Source organism: Camellia sinensis, chromosome 7 (assembly GCF_055761805.1).
Source record: "Camellia sinensis isolate YWXY chromosome 7, ASM5576180v1, whole genome shotgun sequence".
Classification (NCBI taxonomy): Eukaryota; Viridiplantae; Streptophyta; class Magnoliopsida; order Ericales; family Theaceae; genus Camellia; species Camellia sinensis.
In genome coordinates, this window is record NC_138967.1 from 25,279,235 (window position 1) to 25,303,720 (window position 24,486).

General features: G+C 36.9%; 1 protein-coding gene and 1 pseudogene across 4 annotated transcripts; one reads left to right on the forward strand and one right to left on the reverse strand.

Annotated features, from left to right (window-relative positions):
• Positions 1–1,018: 1,018 nt before the first annotated feature.
• Positions 1,019–1,637, forward strand: LOC114314547 (DNA-directed RNA polymerase V subunit 7 pseudogene; annotated as a pseudogene).
• A 3,377-nt stretch (positions 1,638–5,014) lies between these two features.
• LOC145789064 (uncharacterized) lies at positions 5,015–11,188 on the reverse strand. 4 transcript variants are annotated; one of them, XM_082877593.1, is made up of 7 exons: positions 9,949–11,180; positions 9,302–9,374; positions 9,012–9,221; positions 8,506–8,616; positions 8,162–8,420; positions 7,171–7,300; positions 5,016–5,183 (listed from the first exon to the last, which is right to left on the reverse strand). In XM_082877593.1, exons 4-6 carry the CDS (start codon positions 8,537–8,539, stop codon positions 7,258–7,260), a joined length of 336 nt encoding a protein of 111 aa, XP_082733719.1. In that variant the 5' UTR covers positions 8,540–8,616; positions 9,012–9,221; positions 9,302–9,374; positions 9,949–11,180; the 3' UTR covers positions 5,016–5,183; positions 7,171–7,257. The 4 variants fall into 4 exon arrangements, with proteins under 4 accessions (XP_082733717.1, XP_082733719.1, XP_082733718.1 ...); XM_082877592.1 differs by having other exon boundaries at positions 8,162–8,616; positions 9,949–11,186; XM_082877591.1 differs by lacking the exons at positions 9,012–9,221; positions 9,302–9,374 and having other exon boundaries at positions 5,015–5,183; positions 8,162–8,616; positions 9,949–10,198; positions 10,703–11,188.
• Positions 11,189–24,486: the final 13,298 nt, after the last annotated feature.

Here is a 24,486-nt window from a genome sequence, read left to right on the forward strand (position 1 = left end):
TATGTTTTGGATTTCAGAAATGTAAAACTAATCTTCGTCTTTGTCAAAATTTGTATGGCGCTATTTATTTGTAAATTTATTTTTTTGTGGCCCCTTCTCTATTTCTTGGTCTCTAATATGCAGAGTATGAATTTTTAGCCCTGGGTTTTTGCGAATTTGATTGAGATGCGTTGTTATTTGTGACAGTGTGTCAAATTAATTCATGTTGGTATGTCATATTGTTGAACATTGATCTTGGTATAAGGGTAGTTGTTATTTATTACTTATAAAAAAAAATGGTGATTATTATAAATTATTAATAGTAATAGCCGCTGTACACAGTTCTATACTTGGTTGTCTAGTTCATTGGGGCAATAAGGAAATTAATAGCTGATGACTTTAGGAGAGTTTATTTTTGTTGTGGTGCAGTTGTAGGTTTGTTGTTTCTAGCAAAATAAATAATAAATGGCTAATCTTTGTGGTTCAAATCTTTGTGGTTCACTCAATGTTTTATGTTTGTAAACATTGATCCGATAATAGGCAAAGGTGATACTAAGAGTCAAAACTTAACGGCTTCTTTCATGCGTTAAATTATCATTTTAAAAAAATAAAAATAAAAATTTAGCATGAGAGGGCCCCAAGCCGGCTGGAATTGTAAGTCGTACATGGTTTTTCTAAGCATTTGTTATTGGATTCAAAAACAATCCTAAGCAACTCAATAGGTGCTTTTATTTCCAAAGTTGGAAGATTATTTTTGGCAAAATTGCAAATCAGTGGTGTTTTCACAAAAATATTTACAAATTCATGAAAAAGTTTATAACTTTAATTATTGAAGTTGATAAAGTTACCACCGATTTGTAATTTTTTTTTTTTTTTTTTTTTAAAAAACATGCACTGAAGTGCAAATGTCCCATTATTTTCAGCAAAATGACAATTAGAATCTTGTTTGTGGGATATATTTACTACTATTTTTCAGAAAATAGTAGGACATTTACTTGGAGTTACATTCTTCTTTTGTTTATCTTGACTAGCAGAAACTGTAAGGATGTTTCTAAAGGTGCAACTGCCTTGGAATGTTGTGATTCCCGCTGAAAGCCTCAACACCAAAGGACTTATGCTCCAAAAGTCTATAATAATTCGCTACTTAGATGACTTTTCAACGAAGAAGGCAACAAAATAGCTCGGTTATTTTCTTGCATTAACCACACTTGACAACATTAGGGAAGGAAGAGTTAGGCAGCGTTCGGGTGATGTACTCTTTCCAATACTTTTCAGCTGCATCACTTTCAAGCTTCACAGGGGAGAGATCTTAGAAGGGGTTGTTCACAAGATCTTGAAGCATGGTGTGCTCTTGAGATGTGGGCCCGTTGAGAACATTTACCTCTCGAACCAGAAAATGTGCGATTATCAGTACGTCCCCGGGGAAAATCCCATCTTCATGAATGACAAGATGTCCAGAATCGAGAAAGAGGTGGCAGTGCGCTTCATTGTCATCGGGACAAAGTATATAGAGGCTGAGAAGGATTTTCAGGCAGTGGTGAGCTTGGAGGGCGACTTTCTTGGACCTGTTGGACCTGTTTCTTAAGTGAAGCTTCTCATTACTTGAGTCACTGCTTCTTATCTCATTAGGCAATGTAAAAACATGTTTGACAGCTTAAACTGATGCCGACTAGTCTTGTGTTGTGTAGTGTTATGTTATTTATCAAAATGGTTTTCGCACATCTTAAGCCTTTTTAAGTTTTGAGCTGCTTCTTATAAAAAGTGATTTGTGGGCTGTTTACAAATCTTATGTGGTTGGTAACTTGGTATCAGCAATAGCCAAAGCATTTACTGCTCTGTTATTTATCAATATGTTTCATTCTTTAACTTGAGCATCACTTTAGGATGGTCTTTGCCTCCATTCTGTTATGACCCAAACCCGCCCCTATGGGTTAAGGACATAACTGGCCAGTAATCCTGAGATTACCTACAGCCTCAGACCAAAACGGACATAACTCATCAGAGTAAATGGGCCAAACGGAAGCAAAATTTAAAACTTTGTCCATAGATCCGTGCTTATATGCACTTAAAACAAACCATGCACATATACGTTAATAACCCACAACAAAATGTAGTACCATAAAATCCTTTACAGACAAGATCATCCAAATTGAGTCAGTCCATAAGAAAAATATATACAGATATACACAAAGTCCTTGCCAACAAAACAAAATGTAAATACATAACAAAATGGCAAGGATGGGTCTCGTGCGTGAGACACAAGGCTGACTCTCCAAAACTCATATTGTTCCTGGCCAACTTCACTGGGGCTGGGTTTGGACTTCTCTTGGCCCACCTACAAACACATGAATGAGCGTGGGCGATAGCCCAGTAAATCATATCAAATCAAATACAAAAGTTACATAACACTACAAGAATTAACACTTTTGGCAACAAAAAAATTGGTAGCTAAAAGTCAATTTTTGGTCGGCAAAAGTTATCCGCGACCAATTTTTTTGGTCGCTACTTTGGTCGCCAATTGAGGGTCGGCAAAAGTAATTCGCGACCAAAATTGTGGTTGGCCGGCAAAAGTTGGATTTCGCGACTAAATTTTTGGTCGCTAAATATTTAATTACCGCGACTAATTTATTTTGTCGCCAAAACACTTTGGTCGCGAAAAGTGATATTTTCCCGACCAAAAAGTTTGGTCATCAATTATCACATTCAACGACCAAAAAGTTTGGTCGCCAATAGTGACATTCCGCGACCAAAAATTTTGGTCGCCAATTGTGACATTCCGCGGCCAAAATATTTTGGTCGCCAATCGTGACATTCCGCGACCAAAAAGTTTGGTCGTCAATTGTGACATTCCACGACCAAAAAAGGTTTTGGTCGCCATTTGTTAATTTTCACGACCAAAACTTTTGGTCGGCAAAAGTGAGTTTCCACGACCAAGAGCTGTTTTGGTCGGCAATAGATGTATTTTTTGCGACCAAAACTCTTGGTCGGCAATTGTCATTTTTTGCGAAAAAAAATAATTTATTTGTCACGACTAATAAATTGGTCACCAAAGCAGGAAAACAATACACCTGTAATTCCTAATAATTCATTCAATCCATAATAAACTTATAATTTTAAAGCATCATTCAAATTAACTGAATTATTAACATTCGACACAATACATAATTCATTAACATTCGACACAATACAACTATTCGAAGTTTTCATTCACAAGTCACATCCATCTAGCATAACAAATTGAAACAATACATAATTCAGATTTACAGCATCAGGAAAATTGCTTAATCCACTAAGTTGCCTTGATAGCCAATCAAAAAGATCCTTCCGCCCTTCTGTGCCAAGCTTCGCATCCATCAAAGCAATAGTGATGTAAGGCACCTAATAAAGAAACAGAATTGGAAAATTTATCAGAGAAGCATGATAGTGGCAGCAACACTGGATTGCAAACCCGTATCTTTGCAAAAATCAATTAAATCCTATAAACATGTACATCGTATTGAGATAACTAGCTAGGGGTGGGCGCGGATCTGTTGCGGCCACGGAACCTCTAATCCGCCATCCGTCCGCCAGATTGGCGGATTGGAGAAAATCAATCCGCATCCGTCCGCCAATCTGGCGGATGCGGATTGAGTGGATTGGCGGATAGATACGAATCGGTTTGGCTGTTTAAAAGTTTACAAATTTTCAACACAATTTAATTGTGTGCGCACTTCCTAAAAAAAAAAAAAAAAAAACAGGGCATAATTCAAGTTTGCATAATTTAATATTCAAGTGGGATAATTCAAGCGTGCATAATTCTGGTAGTGGCATAATTCAAGTGTGCTGTGCATAATTCCAGTGGGCATTTCTTAAACAACTTGGGCAATGCAAAAATAACCATGTGATGAATTGTTGCACCGAATTCCATCCCAACAGCAGCCAGAAATCCAAAAAAACTTAGTCAAATGAATTCCAAATGAATTCATGTGACCGCAACTTGGTCAAATGAATTTCATCCCAACAGCAGCCAGAAATGAATTGTAAACAACTTGGTCAAATGAATTTTTGCATGAGGATTCAGGAATAGAGAAGTGAGAAACCAACAGCAGCCAGAAATCCAAAAAAAAAAAAAACAAAAAAAGAGGAACAGCTTTCTAGAGCTCAGCCTCTTAACAGATTTCATTTGACCAAGAATTATTATTTCAAGGATTACCACTTCTGAATAATCAAGAACATTTGATATTTCGGTTAAAGAACTGGGACATCTAAAGCTTGCTCCCAAGTGACCCCAAAACTAGTATGCAGGCTGAAAACTTGATGCTAAATAAGACCTAAGATTTCTAGTTTCGGAAAGCAATTAACACATAGTAGGAATGCAACTATGTATTCCAGAGGTGGGAAGGGATTCACATCCTTACATTGTGGAAATTATTCCCAGGTAAATTAGAAAACTCCAGACAGAAATGGCTTCTTATAACCCAGTCAAGGACATGCATTTAAAATCTCGCAGTGGTGAATCGAGAAGACCATAGCTAGGACCCTTCAACTCATGTTTCAGCCTATATTCAAGCCCAGTCCCTATTTGAGTAAGGCTTTCCTTTGATTGCTGAAAGACCTGGGGCTAAAAATAAAAGTAAAAATGTATATTTATTCAAACTTTGAATCTCAAATCTTGTGTCATTTGGAAACCAAGAGAAGATAACATCCAACAGTGGAGTGCAGATCATTTTAATTTTCACTATAAGAAACAACATAAAACACAATTTTTTATTTCATTTTTGTTTCTTCTCCTTTATCAGCGATCAACCCCACAATAAATGAGGCGTTAGAAAGAAACCATAAACAGGACTAGCATATACTTTGTGTTTTTGAAGGATGCATTAACTGATGAGCAGGGATGTATTCTTGATTTTATTAATCAAAGCAAGAAAGAACACATATTGGAGCCTCTCATATGCATATATCATTCAACAATAATATAACTATTAACAATTTAGGCATAAGAATGGAACTTACAATCATTATTCGTCTGCGCTGCTACAAGTAAAATTTGGACAGAAACAACCAGCAAAAAGATCTGAATTCTTGAACCCATTATTCAAGAAAGAACCACAGAGATTCTTGAGCTCACTGAATTACAATGAAAACACTTCGCAACCACTCAATTCATTCCTTCAGTTCCTATTGTTCACTATAACTCTTCAATATAAGAAAGTTCTTCACGACTGTAATCAACATATGCATAGCTGCAATTAGAAACAACATGAAAGCACATGGATACACAAATTATTTGTTCAAGTAATTACAATACAACAATTGCAATCTAATTTTTCATTCATAAAAATAAATAAAACAGAAAAAAAATAAAAAAAATTACAGTTTAGTTTACTGGTTGATTGCAGCACCAGAATCAATATGAAGTAATTGTAAATATGAAGGGTTTGTGAGAGAAAACTTGCTAGTCTTAAATGTAAGTATGCACAAGCGCAAAAGACACTCATAAATCATAGAAGTCAATGTTGTTAAAACCAAGACGCAGTCTTGTTGCATTATATTCCCTTTCCACTTAATTCAAATAGTATAACAAACTAATACAGTAATCACAGGGTGTTTGATATCCCCTTTAACTGAATTACCTCATAGAGTCTTCCATCTAATTCAGAGGCCCATGATTGACAATACAGTCATGACAACAAAAGTAAAATCAATGCTAAAAGAAATTTTTTCAATGATAATTGACAACAACAAAAGTAAAATCAATGCTAAAACGAGCCTAGAAAAAAAAAATAATAAAAGATAATAAAATAAAAATGGAAGGAAACCAACAACAACAACAACAACAAAAAAATAGTAAACCAAGACAGTTGCCATCATTGGATTGCCAACTTGCCATTTAAAAAGTACTTTTCAGAGAAACAAAATAAAAAATAAGGTTCTTGAATGCTCTATATAATTTAAATGATCTTTTACCTTAGAGATATTCTATCATGTACTTTTCAGTTAGATTATATCACATTCAGGGTCGGCCCTAACTTGGGAATTAAAGATACCTCATATTGGTGCAATTTTTGAGAAATGAGGTTAGCATATTCTAAGAAGTCGGTTTCAGACTTGGGAATTAAGTTGTCAACGGACTTCTCATTGCCACTCTCTGTAAATAGTTCTTCACTGGATTTAGGATCGCCCTTGTCAGCAATTCTACAATAAGAGAAGCAATGGTACAAAACATTAGACACATTGTTACAAGAAATAATGCCAACCACGGAAAATTTAGACTTCTCAACTTCCAAACTCGTGAAAACAGAAATGAATGGAGAAGAAATGAAAATGGCAACATTATGTGGACGTACAAAAACACACTACTGCTCAAAATAATGGAGTTCAGAAACATGAACTGACAAAGAAAACAATGATTTACATAATAGTGTAAGCATTGTCGCAACTCATTAACATAAAAGAACAATTAAGAATTATCAATGGCTAAAACCAAACAAAATAATTCCCAATAACGAATTCCAGGAGAACATTTCGAGTTCACAATCTATTAGCAACTCATTAACATAAAAGAACAATTAAGAATTATCAATGGCTAAAACCAAACAAAATAATTCCCAATAACAAATTCCAGGAGAACATTTCGAGTTCACAATCTATCAGCAACTCATTAACATAAAAGAACAATTAAGAATTATCAATGGCTAAAACCAAAAAAAATAATTCCCAATAACAAATTCCAGGAGAACATTTCGAGTTCACAATCTGTCAGCAAGTGGCTCCATGTGATGTTGTTTATATAAGAGATGTACAAAGATGCTAAATTGCTAGAACCGATTTAAGTACTTGTTAAATATAACAATTACCAAACTAATATTTCAAGTGCACAATTCATATGCAAGAAGCACCATGTGATAAACTTAATGGAACAGTCAACATCATACCAAAAAAAATTCAGAATTTCATTTGAAATCCAAACTGAATTTGATAAACATGTACGATTGGAATCTCATGATATATAGCAAAGACCATTTAATCACTACAGAATCAGAACCTTGGCCTTGATTTATTGCAATAATAAGGACAAAGGAAATAAAAATATTAAGACACAACTACATAAATGAATTATTTAAGCATAACTACATAAATTGTCCCCCATGCAATGGATCTGGAAAGACAAAATCAAACTACTGCTCCTAATAGTAAGGAGAAAGAAACCTTCTCTTGGTTGTTCACTGTGTCTTACAAGGTGACACAGCTGATAATATGCAGGATCTTCCTCCCTTAATTTCTTCAGTATCCTCATCAGCTTTCTTGGCATTTCAGTATCACGCTCACACAGATTAACCTGATTTTCAAGATTTAACCCAAAAAAAAAAAGAAAGGAAGAATGAATACAGCATCAGGGGAGGTCAGTTACAGCATATAAGAAAAGCAGCAGGAAAAAAAAAAGGCCTTCTAAGTATCGCTAGATGTACTTCACTAATTTAGAAGAGTCCATGTAGCATGCAAAGCAACTACAGTCTATGTGGCATAAAATAACCTGAAGAAGAAGGGAATAAAACAAATGAGAAAAATGGAACACAATTCAAACCACTATAGTAGTATCCTAATTCAAAAGCAATGGTCTCTTCCATCCCATAGCAGTTTTATCTGCAGAACTATCTGCATAGGATCCTGCATTTTACCATTGAAATGAACATCATTACAATCCGTAGCCCACTCAAACTCAAACTGACTGACACTAACACATATAAAGCAAACTGAAACATTCCCATCATACACACCTAGCATACTGAATCCTACATGAATTGCAAATACAGTGAAGTCCTTAACTCTTACATTATACCTTCTTTAACTTCCTTCCCACGTCTTTAGTACTATTATAGTTTCTCATGTTTACTCAAAACTTCAAGAATTTTTTCATTTTGAAGGTCCAAGCTATATATAGTGGTGACACATAGGTTATAAAAGCTTATTCTAGTCTTGCCTTGCATCATCGAGACAAAGCAGAATTTAAATCCCTCAAAGCTTAAAAAAGGCATAGAAAAAAGGTGCACATCCATAGAGTCTCAGGAGAACACATTATATGAATTGTATGTATTTATCACATTTCATTAAAATTCATACCCTAAAGGAGAAAAATGAAATGGAGATTGAAAAGGCAGTACATAGATATATTTCCAGAATGAACAAAATCCCTCTTTACCTTTTGGTATACCAGCGACTATTACTGTTGCCATATCTCCAGAATGATAATCCAGGAACTTGTGAAAGCAGAGATTCAATGACCCCTGCAGGAACTATTTTGTTCACTGTCCCCATTTCATTTCCCACTGGTTGACTATCAAAATCTCGCCAAAACTTAATAACATGGAGACTCTCCTCTTCAGTTGATCTCTGCACAACAATTCTGGATGCATAACTCTTCTCTCTCATTTGAAGGCATATTTCTAAGGGATTGTTTGCTGTAACACAAAACCATATACAACCAGCCCCTGTCAGACAAAAGTTTGCTAGCAATGGGCAATATTTTGTCAATAACACTCCAACCTGGTAAGTCCATTTTGCCCAGGACAAGTCCCATTTTCCCTGGTCAAGACCACGCAGTGCGACTGGACCTAAGACTCCAGTGTTCCATGTCTTGTAATGTCCACCAACATTCTTCAATGATGAATATAAATAATGTCAGAAAAGAAATACTCTAATTACTAAAAGTAATAGGTGTTTACAGCCTATTAAAAAACTCAGGTCACGGTTTGATTGAATAAAATCACTGTGGTACACAATCACTTCAAAATTGGTAATTACTGAAAAGCTCTGATACACAATAATTTTTTAGTGCTACATGTTCTCATCTCACCTAGAGTCCATATACTTGCATAATTCAGTCAATATAGTAGAGTAACCTAAGAAACAATATTAAGATCGGTCGAGGCCATATTTAGGGTCATTATGGTACTTAATGGACCATTATAGTAGAGTAACCTTATAGTACTTAATGGACCATATCTCAAACCCAAAAGTAAAAACAAAACAAGACGTTAAATGTTTTAAACCTGATCAGTCTTGATCATCAAATGACCATATCTCAAAGTTTTCACACTGTCATACTATTTTCCATGCTGAAGTCCAAGAATCTGCTTGATGCTCTGAATTTCAGCGTTCTCTATGATCTGTTTATGGCTTGCTTCCCTCACATTAAGCAATTTACCTCTCAACGGGAACACACCATAATAATTTTGACCCACAACAGAAATTCCTGCCATCTATATATACTCAAATCAGTTAAAAACTCTAAAACAAAACCAAACTCAACTGAAACTACTTAAATAGCTAGACAACTTACCGCAAGTGCCGCTTGCTTTTCTTACTATCATCAAGACTGTCCCCAAAAGTAAATCCATGTACTCTCTCAAGATCTGCACAATTAATCATATATATAATATATAATTCAATTTGGCAAGAGATGTGTAAATGTTGGTGCATATAACCAAAAAAGGAGGAAAAGGAGAATAAAATAAAAATTGGTAGCATGACTAACTACAAAGCACAAGAAATCAAAATTACAGTCTGAGACAAATAATGTGAAGATGTCCATCTCCATATTTATAACATTAACATCAGTTTTATATATTGATAACATCCACTAGCTCCCAGTGCACACTGTAGTATCTTAACCAGAGAGAGAGAGAGAGAGAGAGAACTGCACAAAGACATAAATTTAGGAATCCAAATCCCTACAAGTCAAACAACTACTAACATGTGAAAGTTGGTCAATCTGTACCATCTTTAAAAATGAGAATGCAAAAACCATCAATATTTGGAAACATATACATTCCTGTTCATTTAGATTTCTGTCATTCCATCATTATGTTAGAGAATGGAATCATGTCACAAGGAATGTGAGCCTAATAATTGCTGATACTTCCGTAGTAAGCTTCCAAATATATTGATTCTCACAGTAAACAGAAATAACAAAGTCCAAATCCTTACAAAAATGCTCAGCTGCTGCAGAGATCCTATTGTCTCTGGAATTGGACCACTGAAACCGCAACTAACCAGGATTCTGAGATGCAAGTAGAAGTAATTGGTTTGTAACGGGGTACTGACCTTAGTAATCAGCAGATTCAGCATAGTGTAACAACAATAAAAAAAAAAAGAAATTTACAGCCTTGATAACTTAGTCAAATTTCCAATTGTTTGAGGAAGAGATCTTGTCAACCCAGTGTTGAATGATAGATCCCTATATGCACAAGCTGATAGTCAGAAGTTACTTTTAACGATTCTTATGTGGAAGTAAAGAGGAGAATAAACAAAGACATTTCCAAATAGCTATTATTAATAAAGCAGGGTACACTGTCTAGGTAGAGTATAGAAGCCTCAGTTTGTTTCAATACAAATGAAACCTAACAGAATTGAACACAAATGAAGGTTATGTAATTACTCCTACTATATGGTTATGATGTAAACAAAAAACCTCAGTTTCAGACACATTAGAACAACATACCAATAACAGAAACCTAAAGTCCACATGAAAAACTTCAAAATCAAAAATCCAAGTGCTCTGTAGTCAAAGCCCTTAGTTTATTTCTATTGAATTGGAATAAACTCACTATTGAAATAAACTTCTATTGAAATAAACTCCATCACTGAATACCATCTTTGACAACTCACTAAAATAGTTTATTTCTATTAAAATTTTAAAAAATCGGATATTCACTACAAGAGAGATTGAAATCGATCGAACCTTTAGACGAAATCGAACTGCTTGAAGCTCGGTGAGACGGCGTAGAGATCAAGGAGAGAGAGACAGATAGAGATAAGAGGCAGGAGAAACATCGTAGGATTAGGGTTTGATAAGAAGATCAATCATGGAATAGAAGGAGGGGTGGTGTATGTACCTGAAGGATGAGGTCGTCGTAGATATCAGTGATCTTGTTGTAGGATTTGGAAGCCATTGCGTCGCTGTGGATCGCTCATGATGGTGTGATCTCGGCCTAGGACTCGCTGTGGATCACTCACGATTGCGTCGCTGTGAACCTTTAGAGAGATTTGGGGATAAGGTAACAGAGGCGCCGAAATGAGATAGTTTAGAAGGAAATTTGAACATTGGCGAATTTGGGAGGGAGATAAAATATTAGGTGCTGTTTGGTTGATTTTTTTTTGGAAAATATTTTTTTGAATTTTTGGTTTTAATTTTTTAAAAATTGAGTTTTTTATTTTATTTTTTATTTTTATTTTTACTTTTAGAGTGTATTTTTAAAATTTTAAGCATTTTTTTAGATTTGTTTAGATTTATCTTACTTAGATGTATCAAAAAAGTAAAATATTTGTCAAAAAATATTTTAAAAAATTAATAAATACACAAGAATACAAAAAATGTAATGATTTCTCAAAAAAAATTATTTTTAGTACGCAGTGAATTTTTTAAATATTTTTCACAAATATTATACTTTTAAAGTGTATTTATCTTTGGTACATCGAAATTTTTTTGAAAACATTAGAATATAACATTTAATGGAAATAAAAAAATACGGAAAATAAAAAATTTCAATTTTCTGAAAAGTGAATACTAAAAATCCAATCCAAACCAAAGATGAGTGAGAGAGACAGAGAGAGAGATTGAAGGAAGAGAGATGAGTGAGAGAGATAGAGAAAGAAAAAAGATGAGAGAGATGGAGAGAAGAGAGATGAGCGAGAGACAAAGACAAAAAGAGACAGAGACAGAAACAAGAGTGATGTATGAACGAAAGAAAAAGGAGAAAGTGACAAAGACAGAAAGAGATAGAGAGTGAGAGAGAGAAAAAGAGACAGAGAGAGATGAGAGATGAACGAGAGAGACAGAGAGAGATAGAGAGAAGAGATATGAGCGAGAGACACAGAAAGATGAAGGCGAGAGAGAGAGAGAGAAAGAGAGAGAGAGAGAGAGAGAGAGATAGAGAGAAAAAAGATGAACGAGAGAGACAGAGAAAGAAAAGAGATAGAGAGAGATGCGAGAGATGAGAGATGAGCAAGACAGATAGAGAGAAGAAAGATGAACGAAAGAGACAGAGATAGAAGAGAGATAGAGAGAGAGACAGAGACAAAGACAAAGACAGAGACAGAGTAGGAAAGAGAAAGAGAGACAGAGATAGAGACAGAGAGAAAAAGAAACCCATTTCATTTTTTGACTTTTTCCTCTTTCAACAACAATGGGCTTAGAGAAAGAGATGAGTGTGATTGAGAGAAATGAACGATTGAGAGAAAAGAGAGATGAGTGAGAGACAAAGAGAGACAGAGAGAAAGAAAAAAAGTGAGAGATAGACATACACAGGGAGAGAGAGAGAGAGAGAGAGAGAGAGAGACAACTAAAAGAAATGAACAAGAGATAGAGAAAGAGAGAAAGAAGAGTGATGAGTGAAAAAGAGACAGAGAGATAGACAGATAGAGAGAGAGACACAGAGAGATAAGAGATAGAGACATAGACAGAGAGAAATAAGAGATGAGTGAGAGATAGACAAAGAGAGAGAGAAAAAGAAAACGGAAAGAGATGATCGAGAGAAAGACATAGAAAAAGAGAGAGATAGAGAGAGAAGAAAGATGAGTAGGAAAGACAAAAAGAGAGATAGAGAGATGAGAGATGAATAAGAGAGATAGAGAAAGAAAAAAAATGAGAGAGATAGAGAGAAGAGAGATGAGCGAAAGACAAAGAGAAAAAGAGACAAAGAGAAAGACAAAGACAGACAGATAGAGAAGAGTGATGAGTGAGAGAGAGAAAAAGAAGAGAGACAAAGAGAGAGAGACAAAGAGAGAAAAGAGATAGAGAGTGAGAGTCAGAAAAAGAGACAGAGAGAGAGTAGATGAACGAGATAGACATAGAGAGAAGAGAGATGAGCGAGAGAGACAGAGAGAGAGATGGAAATGAGAGAGATGAGCAATAGAGACAGAGAGAAAAGAGAGATGAGAGAGAGCGAGAGAAGAGAGATGAGAAAAAGAGATAGAGACAAGAAAGATGAACGAAAGAGACATAGAGAGAAAAGAGATGAGAGAAGAGATAGATGAGTGAGAGACACAGAGAGAGAGAGATAGACAAATAGACAGACAGACAGACAGAGAAGAGTGATGAGTAAGAGAGAAAAAGAGAATAGAGAGAAAAAGAGCGAAAAGAGATAAATGAGAGAGATACAGGGAGAGATGGGCGAGAGAGATAAAGAGAAGAGAGACAGAGAGAGAGAGACGAGATGAGAGAGATAGAGAAAAAAGAGATGAGCGAGAGACCCATAGAGAGAGAGACAGAGAAGAGTGATGAGTGAGAGAGAGAAAGAGAAGAGAGACAGAGACAAAAATAGAGACACAGAGAGAGACAGACAGAAAGAGAAGAGAGACAGAGATAGAGACACAGAGAGAAAAAAAGAGACAGATAGATAGAAAGAGAGAGAAAGAGTGATGAGTGAAAGTAAAATTTTATTTTTATTTTTCTTTCAGCGACGAAAATATTTTAGTTGCCAAAACTATATATACGACGACCAAAATAATTTTTAATCGCTGAAATTAAAGTTTTGCCGACCAAACTTTTGGTCGCGAAATATAAAAAAAAAATTTGTATTTTTCTTTCAACGACAAAAATATTTTAGTTGCCAAAACTATATATTCCGCGACCAGAATATTTTTTAGTCGCTAAAATTAAGGTTTTGCCGACCAAACTTTTGGTCGCAAAAGATAAAAAAAAATTTGTATTTTTCTTTCAGCGACGAAAATATTTTAGTTGCCAAAACTATATATACCGCGACCAAAATATTTTTTAGTCGCTGAAATTAAGGTTTTGCCGACCAAACTTTTGGTCGCGAAAGATAAAAAAAAATTTGTATTTTTCTTTCAGCGACGAAAATATTTTAGTTGCCAAAACTATATATACCGCGACCAAAATAATTTTAGTCGCTGAAATTAAGGTTTTGCCGACCAAAATTTTGGTCGCAAAAGATAAAAAATAATTTTTTATTTTTCTTTTAGCGACTAAAATATTTTAGTTACCAAAACTATATATACGGCGACCAAAATAATTTTTAGTCGCTGAAATTAAAGTTTTGCCAACCAAACTTTTGGTCGCGAAAGATAAAAAAAAAAATTTGTATTTTTCTTTCTGCGACGAAAATATTTTAGTTGCCAAAACTATGTATACCGCGACCAAAATAATTTTTAGTCGCTGAAATTAAGGTTTTGCCGACCAAAATTTTAGTCGCGAAAGATAAAAAATAATTTTTTATTTTTCTTTCAGCGACTAAAATATTTTAGTTGCCAAAACTATATATACCGCGACCAAAATAATTTTTAGTCGCTGAAATTAAGGTTTTGCCGGCCAAACTTTTGGTTGCGAAAGATAAAAAAAAAAATTGTATTTTTCTTTCAGCGAGGAAAATATCTTAGTTGCCAAAACTATATATACCGCGACCAAAATAATTTTTAGTCGCTGAAATTAAGGTTTTGCCGACCAAACTTTTGGTCGCAAAAGATAAAAAATAATTTTTTATTTTTCTTTCAGCGACTAAAATATTTTAGTTGCCAAAACTATATATACCGCGACCAAAATAATTTTTAGTCGCTGAAATTAAGGTTTTGCCGACCAAACTTTTGGTCGCGAAAGATAAAAAAAATTTGTATTTTTCTTTCAGCGACGAAAATATTTTAGTTGCCAAAACTATATATACCGTGACCAAAATATTTTTTAGTCGCTGAAATTAAGGTTTTGCTGACCAAACTTTTGGTCGCGAAAGATAAAAAATAAATTTTTATTTTGATTTCAACGACTAAATTATTTTTGTTGCCAAAACCATATATACAGCGACAAAAATATTTTTTTAGTCGCCAATTGTGGCAAATTTAGCGACTAAATTTTTTTTAGTCGCCAATTGTGAGATTTTTAGGGACTAAATTTTTTTTTTAGTCACCAAAAATTAATATACCTCGACTAAAAAAAATTAGTAGGTAAATATTGTACTTTTACCGACTAACATAATTTTTGGTCGCCAATTCCACATTTTTGACAACCAAAATTTTTTTAGTCGGCAAAAGTGGTCGCCAATTGTGTATTTTCTTGTAGTGTAACAATGTAGAACAACTTATTCCGAACGGCCTTGAGCCCAATTCATATTTCTATTTAACATATATACATTTACACAAAATTTAGATCAAGTGACTGTAGTTTCAACATACTGGCCTTTGGCCCATTTAGATTTCCGTTCATGTCAAAACGGCCTTTGGCCCATTCATTTATGTCAAAACGGCCTTCGGCCCATTCATTTATGTCAAAATGGCCTTTGGCCCATTCATTTATGTCAAAACGGCCTTCGGCCCATTCATTTCTGTCAAAATGGCCTTTGGCCCACTCATTCATGCCAAAACGACCTTCGGTCCATTCATATGGCTCACAACGACCTTCAGTCCGTTCATTTATATCAAAACGACCTTCGGTCCATTCATTTATATCAAAACGACCTTTGGTCCAATCATTACTATCAAAACGGCCTTCGGTCCATCCATTCATTCATGTCAGACTTTTGTCCCCAATCCCAATTAGCAACTCATAAAGCTTATAAGGGAATAAACAATTGGACATTGACAAGCTTTCGAATATTGATATTACTCGCAGTGATCGGCTTGAGGATTTGCCCTGGAGTTTGACCCTACACATTTCATGAACACAAAAGGGGTCACTAACAGTTCAATCCGTTCTTTGATTTACATATTCCTCTTTAGGCTTTATTCTTATCTCATTAACTCATTTACAATGCTTAACATATGCCTAAGAGTGCTTACAAGTGAAAGAGAACGAAAAACAAAACACAAAATGAGCATACAAAATTTCAGAGGACAGGGTCCCCGCTCGAGCGCCAACTTCCCCGCTCGAGCAGACCCTTAAGGCCTGCAAAAGTACTGGTTGCATGAAAAATACGCTCGAGTGTGGAATGGAGAGCTCGAGCGGAAGGCCTGTCTACAAAAACTCCCCGCTCGAGCGGACATCCAACTCAGCTAAAAGTGCTGGGAGCACGATTTTCCCATAAAAAATCTGGATTTTCCAGATTGAGTTCTTGAGCTCCAATTCGAATTTCAACCAACAAAACATGCATGTTATGGCTCAAATCTCAAATATAGTTATGCTAACATGCCATAAACACCAAAACACATTACAATGGAGCCCAATTCACAATTAATTCACATGTATGCCCTAATCTCCCATCAACTCATTCTAATACCAACAAAATCATACATTCAAAGCTCATATCTTAATTATTCAAACATGCATGCTAATCTTGATTTCATTTCTATCCCAAACAATGCAAATGGTGTTCATTCTCATGGAATACAACAAAAGCATGCTTGCATGTAAGATTTAACACCTTTATTTCCATGTTCAACTCAATACATGCTAGATTATGCATTTTTACAACAATTATATACATGCATGCCTTCATTGACCATCAATTGAACACAAGCAACTCAATTCCCTTACATTCAAACTAATTCATGCTCTTTGACCATCTATTAAGCTTGAATTCACAAGATGATAACTAAAATACATGAATTACTCACCAAGGAGCCTAATCTTCCAAACTCTAGCCAATTCTTGGACTTAATCTTCAAGATTTCCAAGCCTTGAGCCAAACTACACAATTCTCTCCCTCTCTCTCTCTAAGGCCGACCCTTCCCTATCTCTCTTGAGTTAGCATCAGCCAAAAAAAATATATATATATAAGGGAGAGGAATTGATTATAATAAGGCCCCTTTTTGCCCCACTCAACACAATATTTCGTTATAAAATATTTGGGCACTTAATACATCAGTTTAATCGATTTAATCTGGCCCGAATCACTTTTAAATTCAATTTCACCGTAGGCTCTAAAAATTACGCTAATCATAATGGCGTAATCGATTTCGGGTTCCGTGGCCGATAAGGCCTTCAATTTAATTTCCAAAGCAGATTATTCGGACAAATATTCCTACGGTGAACGGATAGAATTCCAAAATCACATATATTCACCTAATGGCACACAAAATCATATCAAAACATATAATCACATATGTATTAGGGACCAACTAGCATAACACAGAACAGGGGTGCTACAGTCTTCCCCCTTTTAGGGAGTTTGGTCCCCCAAACTTAATTTACCTTCGTCAGGAAACAAATGTGGATAGCGCAGTCGCATTTCCTCCTCTTTTTCCCATGTAGCATCCGTCCCATAGTGTTCTTTCCATTCCACTTTCACCATTGGGATGGATTTGTTTCTCAATTCTTTCACTTGTCGGTCAACAATTCTTTCCGGCCATTCAGCATATTCCATATTCTCATCAATAGCTACCCGGTGATAATCAATCACATGTAACGGGTCTCGGAGGTAACCCCTCAACATCGACACATGAAACACATTATGGATTTGCTCGAATCCCGGTGGCAAAGCAACTCTGTAGGCAACTGGCCCAAGCCTCTCCAAAATCTGAAACGGCCCAATGTAATGCGGCGACAACTTGCCCTTTTTTCCAAATCTGACTTGGCCTTTCATCGGAGAAACACGGATGAACACATGGTCACCAACCTCATACTCAAGAGGTCTTCTCCGAACGTCTGCATAATTCGTTTGTCGATCTTGAGCTATTTTGAGCCTTTGACGAATAGTCTTGATTTTCTCAGAAGTGTCTTGCACAATTTCTGGCCCAAGCAAAACTCTATCCCCGACCTCTGTCCAACAGATAGGTGATCTACACCTCCTACCATACAAAGCCTCGTATGGGGCCATACCGATGCTGGAGTGGAAGCTGTTATTATAAGCAAATTCTGCAAGTGGCAAATAATCTTCCCAACTCCCCTAAAAATCCAAAGCACATATGCGAAGCATATCTTCCAATGTCTGTATCGTTCGTTCTGACTGCCCATCTGTCTGTGGGTGGAATGCAGTACTGAACCTTAGTTCGGCTCCCATAGCTTCTTGCAAACTCTTCCACAATCTAGATACAAATTTCGGATCTCTATCCGACACAATAGATACCGGAACTCCATGTAAACGGACAATTTCATCAACATAAATAGTAGCCAATCTATAAACAGTAAATGTAGTTTTGACAGGCAGAAAATGTGTAGATTTAGTCAGTCTATCAACTACAACCCAAACAGAATCCATACCTCGAGAAGTCCGAGGTAGGCCAACAACGAAATCCATAGTCACATGTTCCCACTTCCATTCAAGAATAGGGAGGGGTTGAAGTAGACTGCCTGGTTTCTGATGTTCAGCCTTGACTTGTTGACACTGAAGGCACTTGGACACATATTCTGCAATCTCTTTCATTTTAGGCCACCAATAGGTTTGTTTCAAATCCCGATACATTTTATTGTTACCCGGATGCATAACAAATACGGATCTATGGGCTTCATCTAAAACCCTCTTCTTAAGTTCCGGGATATCAGGGACACATATTCGGTTCCGGAATTTCAACATTTCATTCTCAATGCTAAATTCTGCTTTTGGACTCGCCTCAAATTCATCCATTACCTTTCTGAGGAACTCATCATCTTTCTGTTTCTGCTTGATTTCATCCACAATTGTCGGCTCGGCTGTAATAGCAGCTATCAATCCGCCCTGTTCACACACTACCACTTTAATTTCAGACTTCTCAAAGTCTTGCAAAATCTCCCTTTGTTCGGTAAGTAAACAAGCCATACCCCCTGTTGATTTTCTGCTCAAGGCATCAGCCACTGTGTTAGCCTTCCCGGGATGATACTGAATCGCTAGATCGTAGTCTTTTATCAGTTCTAGCCATCTTCTCTGACGCATATTCAACTCTTTTTGCGTGAAGAAGTATTTCAGGTTCTTATGATCCGTGTAGACTTCACACTTTGCTCCATACAAATAATGCCGCCAGATTTTCAAAGCAAAAACAACTGCGGCCAATTCTAGGTCATGTGTTGGATAATTCTTCTCGTGTGGCCTCAACTGCCGAGAGGCGTAAGCAATAACCTTTCCGTTTTGCATTAACACACAACCCAAACCCTTATAAGATGCATCACTGAAAATCATAAAATTTTCCGTACCTGAAGGTAGTGTCAAAATTGGTGCAGTAGTCAATCTTGTCTTCAATTCATGAAAGGCTGATTCTCTTTCTTCATTCCACTCAAATGGTTTCCCTTTACGTGTCAATTGGGTAAGAGGCACAGCTAATTTTGAAAAATCCTTCACAAACCTCCTGTAGTACCCAGCTAAGCCCATGAAGCTACGGACTTCTGTCACATTAGTTGGCGTAGGCCAATTCACAATTGCCTCGATTTTCTGCGGGTCTACGGAAATTCCCTTCTTGTTGATCACATGTCCTAAGAAAACAACTTCATCCAACCAAAACTCACATTTCTTTAGTTTAGCAAATAATTTCCTTTCCCGAAGTATTTGTAAAACAGTTCTCAAGTGATGTTCATGTTCAAGTCTATCTTTAGAGTATATCAAAATATTGTCGATGAAGACTACAACAAACTCATCAAGGTAGGTTTTAAAAATTCTATTCATTAAGTCCATAAATGCTTCCGGGGCATTAGTCACTCCAAACGGCATAACAAGAAACTCAAAATGACCATACCTCGTTCTGAATGCGGTTTTCTCAACATCTTCTGCCTTAACTTTTACCTGATGATACCCGGATCTCAAATCAATCTTAGAAAACACCTGTGATCCCTGCAACTGGTCAAATAAGTCATCAATACGGGGTAGGGGGTATTTTTTCTTTATCGTTACCTTGTTCAATTCCCGGTAATCGATGCACAGGCGCAAAGTACCATCTTTCTTCTTTACAAATAACACTGGTGCACCCCAAGGCGAGGTGCTAGGCCGGATAAATCCTTTATCAAGAGGGTCTTGTAACTGTTCCTTTAATTCTTTCATTTCGGCAGTAGCCATTCTGTAGGGAGTTTTAGAAATAGGTTGGGTGCCTGGCACAGTCTCAATAGTAAACTCTATCTCCCTGTCTACCAATTCCCCTGGTAATTCATTCGAGAACACATCCGAAAATTCTCTAACAATAGGAATATTATTCAATTCAACATTCTCAGATTGTTCAGTCAACACATAGCACAAATAACCCTAGCACCCTTTCCTGATTAGTTTACATGCTTTCATTGCAGATATCAAATAAGGTGGAGGCACTACCCCATTACCCACAAACACAATCTCTTTCTGTTCTGGTGGGTTAAATACAACCCTTTTTGTCACACAGTCTATGGTGGCACAATACTTGGTCAACCAATTCATGCCCAAAATTACATCGAAATGTCTAAAGTTCAATGGCAACAAATCTACATATAGGGTAGCATCCTCGATATGCATGTCACAAAACCGATATATATAATCACATAACACAGATTCCCCCGATGGAGCAGACACACATAACAAATATGGTAATAACTCTAGGGGTCTATTCAGTCTAGATGCAAATGTATATGTCACAAATGAGTGCGTTGATCCAGAATCAATTAATACAAAGGCGTCCTGTTTACATATAGAAATAGTACCTGAGACAGCGAAATTGGCATTTCGTGTATCGCCCGGAACAAGTGCAAAAACTCTCCCCTGTCTCATTGTATCCCCAGTAGTAGCAGATCTCAAAGTATTTCCCGGTTTCGGGATCGATGTAGTGGAACTAGCAGATATCGTTCCACCATTCTGATTACAATCTCGGGCTATATGCCCTTGTTTCCCACACTTAAAACAGGCTCCCGATGCACGGTAACAGACTCCACGGTGCCTTTTGCTACAAATGTTGCACATGGGAGCTGTGTCTCGGGAAGAACTCGAAGTGCTTGAGGAGCCCGTGTTTTGCTTTTTCAGAAATTTCTTCTTCGAAAAGAAACCTTGTCTTTTGTTGCCTTTCCATTCTGTTACTGGCTTGGCTTGTCTAGCTATGTTAGTCTCTGATATGATGGCCCTGTCAAGCACCCCAATGTAGGTCTCCAACTTCAGGACATTCACTCTCTCTAGGATGTCACTTCGGAGTCCACCTTCAAAATGTCTTGCCTTCTTATAATCAGTGTCAATTACGTGTGGTGCAAACCTGGCCAATTCAGTAAATTTGGCCTCATACTTAGCTACAGTCATGCTGTCTTGCTTGAGTTCCATGAACTCTGCCACTTTCCTATCCCGGACACACTGTTGGAAGTACTTGTCATAGAATATTTCTAAAAACTTTACCCAGTCAACATCCTTATGATTTCTCGCATCAACATCCACCATCTTCTTGCTTCGTCTTCTAGCATAAAAGTGGCTAGAAGCACTTTCTGAGTCTCTGAACAGGGGAACACTTCAAATAATTTCTCAATGCCGAGGACCCACGCTTCGGCTTTCAACAGATCTAATCTCCCGTGAAACTGTGGTGGTTTCATTTTCTTGAATTCCTTGGTGAGAGCTATTATCCGGTCATCATTTTGATTATCTGGCACGGGTGGTGCCGGAGGTGGAGGTGACGGATGTGGTTGCTGCCACTGTTGTTGCAACTCCTGTTGCTGTCTCAAAGCTTCTGCCATTTCCTGTATCAGTCTTTCCATTCTGTCCATTCTGGCAGTTGAGGATTCTTCTATCTCATCACCTCTGGTTCTCACCATCTGATTAAACTTGCATTAGATTTTACACAAAAGGTACATGAGTATGCATAGACTAAGAAGCACATATATTCAGATAATTTGCAATGCAAGTAATTCACAACTTATAACTTACAATTGTTCATAACAAAACATTTAAGCATATAATCAATGCTTCCAAATTCATATTTATCACATTAATGCATCCTAGATTTTATCTAGACGCATATTGCTCTTTTTGGACAAGTGTGTGAGTTATTAACTCGTGCTCTGATACCACTCTGTCATGACCCGAACCCGCCCCTATGGGTTAAGGACATAACCGGCCAGTAATCCTGAGATTACCTACGGCCTCAGACCAAAACGGACATAACTCATCAGAGTAAAGGGGCCAAACGGAAGCAAAATTTAAAACTTCGTCCATAGAGCCGTGCTTATATGCACTTAAAACAAACCATGCACATATACGTTAATAACCCACAACAAAATGTAGTACCATAAAATCCTTTACTGACAGGATCATCCAAATTGAGTCAGCCCATAACAAAACTATATACAGATATACACAAAGTCCTTGCCAACAAGACAAAATGTAAATACATAACAAAATGGCAAGGATGGGTCTCGTGCGTGAGACACAAGGCTGACTCTCCAAAACTCATATTGTTCCTGGCCGACTTCACTGGGGCTGGGCTTCGACTTCTCTTGGCTCACCTACAAACACATGAATGGGCGTGAGTGATAGCCCAGTGAATAATATCAAATCAAATACAAAAGTTACATAACAATGTAGAACAACTTATTCCAAACGGCCTTGGGCCCAATTCATATTTCTATTTAACATATACACATTTACACAAAATTTAGATCAAGTGACTGTAGTTTCAACATACTGGCCTTTGGCCCATTTAGATTTCCGTTCATGTCAAAATGGCCTTCGGCCCATTCATTTATGTCAAAACGGCCTTCGGCCCATTCATTTATGTCAAAACGGCCTTCGGCCCATTCATTTCTGTCAAAATGGCCTTTGGCCCATTCATTTATGTCAAAACGGCCTTCGGCCCATTCATTTCTGTCAAAACGGCCTTTGGCCCACTCATTCATGCCAAAACGACCTTCGGTCCATTCATATGGCTCACAACGACCTTCAGTCCATTCATTTATATCAAAACGACCTTCGGTCCATTCATTTATATCAAAACGACCTTCGGTCCAATCATTACTATCAAAACGACCTTCGGTCCATTCATTCATTCATGTCAGACTTTTGTCCCCAATCCTAATTAACAACTCATAAAGCTTATAAGGGAATAAACAATTGGACATTGACAAGCTTTCGAATATTGATATTACTCACAGTGATCGGCTTGAGGATTTGCCCTGGAGCTTGACCCTACACATTTCATGAACACAAAAGGGGTCACTAACAGTTCAATCCATTCTTTGATTCACATATTCCTCTTTAGGCTTTATTCTTATCTCATTAACTCATTTACAATGCTTAACATATGCCTAAGAGTGCTTACAAGTGAAAGAGAACGGAAAACAAAACACAGAATGAGCATACAAAATTTCAGAGAACAGGGTCCCCGCTCGAGCGCCAACTTCCCCGCTCGAGCGGACCCTTAAGGCCTGCAAAAGTACTGGTTGCATGAAAAATACGCTCGAGCGTGGAATGGAGAGCTCGAGCGGAAGGCCTGTCTACAAAAACTCCCCGCTCGAGCGTGAGATATCCCGCTCGAGCGGACATCCAACCCAGCAAAAAGCGCTGGGAGCACGATTTTCCCGCTCGAGTGGCTATTCCCCCGCTCGAGCGGACATAAAAAATCTGGGTTTTCCAGAATGAGTTCTTGAGCTCCAATTCGAATTTCAACCAACAAAACATGCATGTTATGGCTCAAATCTCAAATATAGTTATGCTAACATGCCATAAACACCAAAACACATTACAATGGAGCCCAATTCACAATTAATTCACATGTATGCCCTAATCTCCCATCAACTCATTCTAATACCAACAAAATCATACATTCAAAGCTCATATCTTAATTATTCAAACATGCATGCTAATCTTGATTTCATTTCTATCCCAAACAATGCAAATGGTGTTCATTCTCATGGAATACAACAAAAGCATGCTTGCATGTAAGATTTAACACCTTTATTTCCATGTTCAACTCAATACATGCTAGATTATGCATTTTTACAACAATTATATACATGCATGCCTTCATTGACCTTCAATTGAACACAAGCAACTCAATTCTCTTACATTCAAACTAATTCATGCTCTTTGACCATCTATTAAGCTTGAATTCACAAGATGATAACTAAAATACATGAATTACTCACCAAGGAGCCTAATCTTCCAAACTCTAGCCAATTCTTGGACTTAATCTTCAAGATTTCCAAGCCTTGAGCCAAACTACACAATTCTCTCCCTCTCTCTCTCTAAGGCCGACCCTTCCCTATCTCTCTTGAGTTAGCATCAGCCAAAAAAAATATATATATATAAGGGAGAGGAATTGATTATAATAAGGCCCCTTTTTGCCCCACTCAACACAATATTTCGTTATAAAATATTTGGGCACTTAATACATCAGTTTAATCGATTTAATCTGGCCCGAATCACTTTTAAATTCAATTTCACCGTAGGCTCTAAAAATTACGCTAATCATAATGGCGTAATCGATTTCGGGTTCCGTGGCCGATAAGGCCTTCAATTTAATTTCCAAAGCAGATTATTCAGACAGATATTCCTACGGTGAACAGATAGAATTCCAAAATCACATATATTCACCTAATGGCACACAAAATCATATCAAAACATATAATCACATATGTATTAGGGACCAATTAGCATAACACAGAACAGGGGTGTCACACATTCTCTGCCTCCTTAGAGGGAAGCCGCTAAGAGATGCGACAGGTGACGGGTGGAAGAGATA